This window comes from Diorhabda sublineata, chromosome 6 (assembly GCF_026230105.1).
Source record: "Diorhabda sublineata isolate icDioSubl1.1 chromosome 6, icDioSubl1.1, whole genome shotgun sequence".
Taxonomy (NCBI): Eukaryota; Metazoa; Arthropoda; class Insecta; order Coleoptera; family Chrysomelidae; genus Diorhabda; species Diorhabda sublineata.
Window position 1 is genome coordinate 35,632,845 of NC_079479.1, and position 9,700 is coordinate 35,642,544.

A 9,700-nucleotide genomic window follows, 5' to 3' on the forward strand; every position below is an offset into this window, starting at 1 on the left:
GATCCCAATTTGAATTTCCAAGAATAAGGTATAACACAATCACTTTATTATTTTTAAATACTAAAATTGGCATTAAGCATACGCTTTTAGAAAAGTACAAAATCTACTTCGAACAAATAAGTGTTACCAACTTTTCACTTTCTCAGTCGTGTAAGTTTGCAAACAGTTGTTTTTCATTGTTGCCACGTTGTATTATTTTTCCAGTTTTTACTATAGTTGACTATCAGAAAAAAAAACTCAAAAACGTTTTCGTATACTTTATTAAATAAATATTTATCACATTTTTTTTTCAATACAAATAATTAACACTATTATAAATTACATCCGATTTTCACGCGGATAAATTTCCATTTTGATGTGATTTTTGATTTTTTTTCGTATTGTTTCTCAATAAAATCTTTTCCATTCCGTGAATTGGAGATTCAAAAACTATACACAATAAAAATGCCATAGCGAAAGTTGTTATGACGTGACCGGACGTTTTACAAACCTAAAATAAATTCACTAAAACAATATCATACAATATAAAATATTGGCTAAAGGTGGTTATACACCGACCGGCAAAAAAATCGCACCTGATGTAAATATTTAAAAAATGTAATTTTAAAACGAAACATTGATGCCAATGTTTACTTACCAGTTCGAATATGCCCAAATATACAGGTTGTCTCATTATACCAGCGCTGTAAACTTCGACTAATCCATTCGCTAAATAAGCGCAATACGTCAACCTACTTGCCGGAATAAAAAATTTGTGGGATAAAAATTTATTAACTAAACCTAAAATAAACGAAAAAATTTGTGTAATTTTCAATATAAGAGTGATGCGAGGTCGTCGGGTATAAAATTTTACCTGCGTTATTAGTAACACAAGCCAAAAGTGTCCATCCGACTGAAATTGACCAACCGACTCTATGCAAAGCCGAGTAAAAAGCGTTTTCGATTATATTCGGAACATGATCTGATTCGTAAAAAACTCCAACCCCTAAAATTGAAGCTGCTCCGCAAGTTATAGCGAAAATCCACCCCAACACATTCGCGTATGTCGGTATCTTCTCACTGAAATGAAAATTGAGCGGTTCCTGTACAATAACAACAAAAAATAATCACCCTGTATATTATACTCAACACACTATTTACACTACCACTACAACAACACTTAGTAATGACGTATTAGTTTGACAGATGACAGTTTTACATAAATTTCTGTCATAGAATTAATATTAAAGAGAAACTTCCACGTCATGGCGATTAAATCGGAATGGAGTAGTGATAAATAGTAGTTCGGGCACATTTTGGAGTATGTACACCACATAATATGTTTTACGTCTAAATGCTATGTATATTATATAGACAACGGATTTATTAATGTTTTCAATACAAAATATAAAAAAATATTATTTAATGTTGATGTCAATATACCGCTGAACTTAATAACGAAATTAATCGAATATAACCGATTATAAAGAATCGAATACACAGCTGTTCGTGTATCACCTCGCTGTTGCCAGAGTTCAAATATTTCCTTTTATTTAAAAGATCTTTAACTAAAATTTTATTACCGAGAGATTGGAATTTTTTATTAGAATTTGAAAAATTTTTAAGCAAAATTGTTTTTAAATCAATAATTTTAGTAACAAAACAAATTAATCAGTTAAATAATATTTCTAATTCACTTGTATGAAATTCGTCGACGACCGATCTGGCAACGCTGTTCGAGTTGAATAAACTTCACAAGAACGAGAAGAAACGAGAGACAGAACCGTGATCGAAGTGTCAGTGTCAACAGTGAGTGGATGTGTTAACTTTAAAGTGATTTAATGTATTAATTAATTGGAATACTTACGAATTGCTTTGTATTTTATGCACCATATACGCGTAAAATAATCCTATACAGTAGGAGCTACATCTCATGTGAGTTTTTATATAATAATTTACGAAATAGAAGTTCCTTCCAAGATCATTTACTTCCCTGAAATTAATCACTAAATAAACGAATTTTTTCATATAAATTTTTAAAATTTCGCCTCTACACTTACGGCGGATAACCCATCATTGTCGGATCTAATCCCTCGATGTAAGTAATCGTAAAAGGTACGAAAATAGACGCTAGGAAACAGAAAAACAAAATGGCTTCTCCTAATTTCGGTTTTTTCCATAGAGGGTATATCACGAACGGAGCAAGTATAAAAAGATGATAATCCACCGCTAAATACCAAGATTGAAACATACACTAGAAAAAAGAAACGCTAAAAACCCCTCCCGTTCAAATTTAGAAGCTAGACTGTCATTTATAGAAGGCTGTTTAATTTCACTTACTAGATTATCGGTTCCTACGTAATTATTAATATATAGGAGATTGAGCCACCATGAATTTTCGCATCTTTCTTTTTCTAAGCTTACACGTGAATTCCATAACGGTCCCGAACCTATTCGAGGTAAATACGTGACGTATAATCCTAATATAACCGCATACGCAGGCGTCAGTCTGAAAAATTTATATTTTTGTTGTGGCAACGCTGTAAAAAAATGACCGTTTTTCGTTTTTGTTTAATTCGAAACTCACCTGATATATCTGGCTATGTATAACATTAAAAAGTTAATTTTCCCTTTTCTTTTATCCAGTTCTAATAATAAAAGTCGACACATTAAAAAGGCACTAATTAATAAAAACGTGTCGACGATAATAGGGCTGTTTATAAAAATCGCGTGCTCTGTTTTCGTGGCCGTCTAAAAAATAATAATTACATAGCAAAAGGGAATGAAATATAGTCCAGTCACTGATAGTTAAAAGACGTGGAATTTGAATTTAAGTTATATTTAGCCTTTTTCTATTAAAATCTACCGCGTGATTTTTCTTTTTATGTGTGAAAACTACTCATTGTTGCAAAAAAATGAAATTTCGTTTTAAATCATCCCTTTTTTGGGAACCACCAGACGATTTTAAACCAGATAAAAAATTTTGCTCTACTCCACCCCATTGCCACACACGAAGCACGACACCGCTTGTAAAGACGGTTTCCCGCTCATTTAACTTAATATTTTTAATATTTATCTCACGTTTAGTTTTCAATATTTAGTGATTAAAGTATTTTCCGTGTACACGTCAAATTCATATAAATGAATTGGAACGTTGCTGTAAAGTACCAGGTACTACTTAGATATAGATATAAAGGGCTTTGGGTTCAAGCTACAACTTTACGTAAACATTTTCAACCATTTGGTACCTGAGAACGAGGCTATTTCATATTTTTTACGCCTTGAGATCGACTATCTCTTTCTATTAAACGTACACCAACGATTGTTATCTTTATTCTGTATATAGTTGTAGATTGTTCCATTTCAGTGTTGCCACGTATTCTCAATTATTATAGGTAAAAACTATGACTAATAATTCAATAATTGGGCAAATATTATCAATTTATTCATTTATTTTATATAAATATGAGTAGTTGAGATATAATAAAGCAACTTATGTATGTTAAAGTGTTTTATAAAAAATATGGCCGTTGACAGATGACGTTATGTCGATTTTATTTTTATGGCTGCGGGATAAAAATATATTATCACTCAATAAGTCGTGTGACTAAGTAAGAAAAACACGTTTTTTTCACCGAAAATCGATTTTTTTCATAAAGACTAATGCAATAAATAAAATAGCGAATCCATGACCTTTACAGCTGATTGTTGTGTTTTTGGACGCGGTTCACCGACTAAAATCCATTCAGAAATTAAATTTGGATTTTTTTGATGTTTTCTGGTGTAATTGGACATGGTCTTTCGAAAGTTGGTACTACATAAACGTCATATGGATTTGACAATGACAGCGCCATCTGTGTGTCAGTTACACGACTTATTGAGTGACGTTAAACGTCTTTATCGAAGGTACTCACCTCGAGAAAGAAACTCGTATTGATAATAGGTCCCCCGAAGATGAATATCAACGAATGACCGACTAAAATAATGAACATCGATATGAATTTTATACCGCAAATCGATTCCAAATTCAGTTGGTTCGGTTTGGTGTGGAAAAATCTTCGAGTTGTGTTTATGAGAGAGAAACAGACAAGCGTTTCTTTTACGGTATTAAATTGTTTTTGTAGTTGAGAATTCGAGTTGGCGTCGACGTTTTTTCGATGATAATATAGACACCAACAATCGAAAAACGTCGCCATGACGGTGAATGTCAAAAACGCCCCAACTATAGTTCTAAATAACGAAAAAACAATTTTATAAATAACAAATTATATTATGCGACAGAACAAATTTTCCTCAGTCCGCCCCTTTCCAAGATTTCTTATAAATGGGAATCCATGACACGTATTTTTGGCTAAAGGTGATTAGTTCTAACAATTTATTGAAAAAAAAATAATAAATTATAAATAGAAGATATTACTTTTGGTGAAAAAATTTGATAATAAAAAATATTTTTAAATAAAACGAGGATTTTCAGTTACAATTCCGCGAAAATGGCAGAATTTAAAGTTTCTACCATAACCGGAATATTAGTCACTACCTTTTAAAGGTGATATCTCGAAGCAATCACCTCTTGAATTTTATCGTATTAATTTAGATACTCCCTGTTTATTATTTTTGAAATTATTAGATAAGGAAGAGAATATGATAAAAAAATATGGTAAATGAGGTCGGGATGGGGAAGGGGGAGAGTTTTTAAGGGTGAAAACAGTTTATCTCGAACGTGTAAAAATTATTATAAACAATTATGAACTTTAACCCTGTATATTTCTCAAAACTGTGAAATTGAAGGAATCCAATATTAAAAGTCACTTAGACACACGTTTTCTCAATTGATTTATGTCAAAAATATATCGATATCTCAACTGGTTTTCGAGATATGGAACTTTTTATACGAGCGTGTCAAAAATTTTCCCAAATTTATCGATTTTTTGAGATAATTTTTAATTGTACATTTTTATATTGAAAGAATATAAAAAACTATGGTATACCATGTATTTTTGTCCGAAAAATCCAAAAATCATGTTAGTTCCCAGATCAAATGTATAGTTTACCGAGAAATTCAATTTTCATGAATTTTTCTCCTATAATAATTTTTTTACCGAGAAGCTGATATATTTTTCGAACTCCTCGTATCAAAAATCCCTTTTCTACAGAAATTAAAAACTGTTTGGACAATAATTCGATTTATCATTCACCAAAAAATGAACTATTTGGTAGCGGCGAGTTCAGTGACCCAGACACCACTGTCTGAAGCACGAACACGATATGTTTCGACAGTGTTGCCGAACTTCTGTCGATTCGCGATAAACCGCGGCGTTTGAATGAAAATAAACTGAAGGTTCTAGGGGGAACTTATTAATATATAAAATGTACAGGGTGGTTCCAATTAAATTTTAAATGGACGAAAACTTGACTTACCCATAAATTATTTCTCCAGTTGTTATTGGTAATATTTTATCAGTTTCGCACGTTGGGGGATTATCATCAATAAAAACATCGTATTTTGGGGAGAACGAAGAAAATATACTGCGGACAAATATGTCTGCATCGTGCGTAGAACAAGAAGATGGTAAACAAATCGACCAATGCAGGAAATTTTTATCAAAAATCGATCTATTTCTCTAAAAAAAAAACCCCTGGCGTCAATTTTTGAAACTAAACATTGTATTTGGAAAACATTTTATGTTACTACTATAAAAATGGTACTAACTTTGTAAATATAATATTTATACGTACCCCCATCGCCATATTCTCGGTTCTAGTATGTTTTGAAGGATCGACAAAATTTTTTTTCAAATAAATATCAATCAAACAGTACTGTACTTTAACGATATTAGCGCCATATTCATTTATTTTGACGCACTCATCAAAATTACCAAGCTGGTAATAGTTTCCGTATAAAATATTTTCCGGATGCTTAGAAAACGAATCAATCACTAAAAATCAAATTTTTTTTCAAATTATTTCCCGAAGAAAACAGATTTTCATCTCCAAATGTTCAAAATGATGTAGATTTAATGCAATACGTGGCAGTATCGAGTGTTGCCTGACTAGTAGGTATGTATACCATTTTCTTATAGTTAATTTCATATAATCAGAATAAATTGTAAATAAATACGAAATTATATAATTTTCCGACGTTATCATCAAATAAATTAACTTACTTTCTAATGCCCATCTCTCTTTTCGCCCTATGGCTTCTAAAACGTATTTAAAATCTTTAACGCAATCAGGATTTGAAATATTTTTGATAGCACCTTGTATTATATGGAAACTAGCGTTGAAATTTATATATTCCGTTGCTTCAGTAGCTATTGGTGAATTAAGTTCAACATTTCCATTATTTTCGGCATTATAATACGTCGAATTATTACCTTAAAACAAATAAAACGATAAATACGGTCCATATATTTTAGAAACTTGTAATGTTGGTTGTCTATTTAGTAGAAGATTCCAACTAGCGTCAAGAAGAAATCAACCATAAAAAAGAAGAAGAAAAGTCATGTCATTTACGTTATCCGTTATCGACATTCGTTTTACGTTATTTTTATTTTATTTTATCTTTATGTATAATGTTCTTGTGCAAAAGTGAGTGTAAAAGAATGCGAAGACAACAGTTCATTATTTTCATGTTGAATTCCGACACAGTCGTACAGAGTATGTATATATAATTAAATAGTAATTTGATAAGTTTCCGTTATTTCAAACTAGTTTTTGATTGCGTTTATAATTTATGGAATGTTTTAATATTGTTTACTTTATCGATTATCAAAATTTTCATTGGCGTTCTTCAATTTCATGATATTAAAATAGTGTATTGCCTATATGACCAGACGTAAAAAATAACGTTCAAGGATATTACCTCCAAATACACTTTGTTAAATTTCAACTGCACTTCCTTTGATTGTAATTAATGACTTTATTTATTCATCAGTAATTGTCGGCATAATTAAATCTCGGCTTTTGAACTTGAATTTATTCTGAAGAATGGATGTTTTTAAAGGTTTCACTTGTTTTACTTCATATTAAATTGTAATAAGATAAATGTTTTGATTTTTTTATCGTTAAAGCTTGTTTCACACGAAACGGTGAATTTAAATGATTTAACATGAAAGGACAGGGCCATTTATTGAATTATAGAAAATAGAAATTCGTCAATTACGTCAGAATAAGTTTGTAACAAATAGATTTGGTTGAAAACCGCGTTTTTTGACATTTCAGTTCATCTATGACCCAATACAAGTTTATTAAATTCTTATTATCAACATTAAAATGAAAATTTAGGATAATATGTTGTTTACATAATATTAATTTTGAAATTATATGATTAAGATTTATTTAAAATGTCCTTATTTTATTTTGAGCTTTAATAATTCGATTTTAACCCTTTTGACGATATAATAAATTCTAAAATCGCCCTAATACGTTACATTTATTAATAAATGAAAGTTTTGTACTAAATTTCGACTTTATATACCATTCATAAGATGGAATTAGAAATAAAACTCGTTTTTTCTTCGTGGGACAACGTGTATAGTAATTTGAGTACGCATCACAGAATATCGATTTATAAACAATTAATATCAAATTTGTGCTTACCTGGCAATTCCACATACACAGAAACATTATTCATATTTTTTAATAAACCTGTATCGCTATTACCCGATACCCAATTATTAAAAATGAAAAATACCGCAAAAAATTTCTTTACCGCCCTCGGGAATATGTCTACCATTTTATTTTTCGACGAAAACAATGTAGAATGAAGAACTGAACTCACTCTTCTGATACCGCAACGAAAGTTTTGAAAATAATTCTTGGAGGCGCACGTGTAAACCTTGCCGCCGATGCGATTCAACAACAGGTGGGAGAAGAAGTGTTTACAATAATATTGTTTTTGTTTGAGCGTTTAAGCATCGTACAAAAATTGCTACGATACGAGGGAGATTCGAAAAGTACCGAATCAAACGAAAAAAATATTTTTTTTTTACATTATTATTGATATGAGATATTCTGCGCGCTCTTTCTATGACCTACTTTATGATAAAGGCGGTTTTAAACAACGGGGTGATTTAACTGGAGAAAATGTTCGACCACAGAGTCATTTTTTTCAGTGTAGGAACAGAAAATAACCGAGGGAATTAAATCTGTCGAATAGGGTGTATTAATACTTTATTCTTAACCATATACGGCCGTTTTTTAGTAGTCTATATATGGATTTTACATTTACCTACTATTCTGCTTGGTAAAGAAATCCATAGGTCAATGAACCATTTTGATTTTTCAATATATCGAATTGAAAGTAACGTTCAGTCGAAATATTTTTAAATCCAGTTAATGTTACGTCATTTTTGACCTTTTACAACATCCTGTATATAAAAACGAAATTATAATTTGTTTACTATTTTATAAAAGTTTCCATAGCTTCTTTTACTAGCAATTATGTTTTGATATTTCCAAAAAAAAAACTTCAATTAATTCAAAATTATTGTAATTATAAAAATGCTATCTCATATCTAAATTTGTGTATATACAAGGTGTACCACGATCAATATAATTAACGAAAACTACTGGAAAGTTTTTTTTGTTGGAAATTTCGTAGTTTGAGTTCTATTCCATTTTCCAAACCATCAAATTTGTCGATCGTATCAAAAAGTATACGTTGGAATCAAATTTCTTTGCCCCTAGCTACTTTTTTATGTTTGAAAACGCGAAATAGTCACTGGGAACTAAATTACCGAATATATTGTTCACCGTTGATTAATAATTTTATTTGGTCGCCCTGTACGTTGAATCTCGATCGTCTCTAACAGTTTGTTGTTGAAAAAAATTGTTATTCGTCATAATAGTCGGGTTTTGCGACCAACGTGATTCATAAACATTATATTTAACCGACTACAACGAAGAAACTAGTTTGAATTCTGAATAATGTTGAAATCGGTATCATAAATCAACTAACAATATATATTTCGCTTGTTTGGTAATGATGTCGCGTATGTACGTGAATAATATCCTAGAAATGCCGCCCGATGCAGGAAATTTTACATCGCTTTGTATGTGCAAAACAACGCTTCTTCAAAGGTCACCTCTCTAATGGGAAACATACTAATATGTCTATTAAACTTGAATGAACTTGAGACGTTTTATTTTTTGTTCTTCTATAATTTTTTTCTTTTCATATTCCATTGTTATTTACGTGTTTCGTATGTGTACAGGGTGTAGTTTTAATAAAAATGTATATTCTTTATATTTTGAATTTAGTGAGGTTATGATTGATAATAATATCGACCAAATGTCGATCGGTAATATTTGTGTGTGTGTATGTAATTCAGAAAACTTTTTACACAAAGTTATATTTAATTCGAGGAAAAGAATTTTGCTAAATTTCTTATTATCCCGCAAGTCCGAATAATTAATTACGATATTTCATTTTTTAATGACCTCAAATAGCCACGTCACGAAATATAAATCAGCTGGAAGAGAAACGCAACGTTGCCAGCTTTAAATTACTGTCAATAAATAATTGTAAAATAAACAAGTGTCATGAAGTTCTATTATGTTGATTTAGACAAAGAAGATACAAAAATTTGAAATATTGTATCCAAATTCATATGAATCGTGTAATTTTCACGAGCATCACCCAAAAAACTTTGACTAAGTACCGAATAAATCAAATATTTAGTCATTACATAATTTATAGAAGAAAGAAAAGTTATAAGCT

The 9,700-nt window shown here is 30.5% G+C and overlaps 1 protein-coding gene across 1 annotated transcript; it reads right to left on the minus strand.

Moving 5' to 3' along the window:
• Nucleotides 1-242: 242 nt before the first annotated feature.
• On the minus strand, nucleotides 243-7,835 carry LOC130445109 (nose resistant to fluoxetine protein 6-like). The gene is made up of 12 exons (XM_056780621.1): nucleotides 7,579-7,835; nucleotides 6,144-6,353; nucleotides 5,716-5,915; nucleotides 5,398-5,600; nucleotides 3,894-4,209; nucleotides 2,567-2,730; nucleotides 2,320-2,488; nucleotides 2,040-2,233; nucleotides 1,847-1,972; nucleotides 854-1,059; nucleotides 638-780; nucleotides 243-490 (listed from the first exon to the last, which is right to left on the minus strand). Exons 1-12 carry the CDS (start codon nucleotides 7,712-7,714, stop codon nucleotides 332-334), a joined length of 2,226 nt encoding a protein of 741 aa, XP_056636599.1. The 5' UTR covers nucleotides 7,715-7,835; the 3' UTR covers nucleotides 243-331.
• Nucleotides 7,836-9,700: the final 1,865 nt, after the last annotated feature.

Bases quoted from the DNA above. Each gene is read 5' to 3' on its own strand.
- LOC130445109 (XM_056780621.1), bottom strand. From the start codon at position 7,714: ATGGTAGACATATTCCCGAGGGCGGTAAAGAAATTTTTTGCGGTATTT. The intron at 2,489-2,566 runs GTGAGTTTCGAA...TAAATTTTTCAG, and splicing joins TACATAGCCAGATATATCAG to ACTGACGCCTGCGTATGCGG. The intron at 1,973-2,039 runs GTAAGTGTAGAG...GATTAATTTCAG, and splicing joins ACAATGATGGGTTATCCGCC to GGAAGTAAATGATCTTGGAA.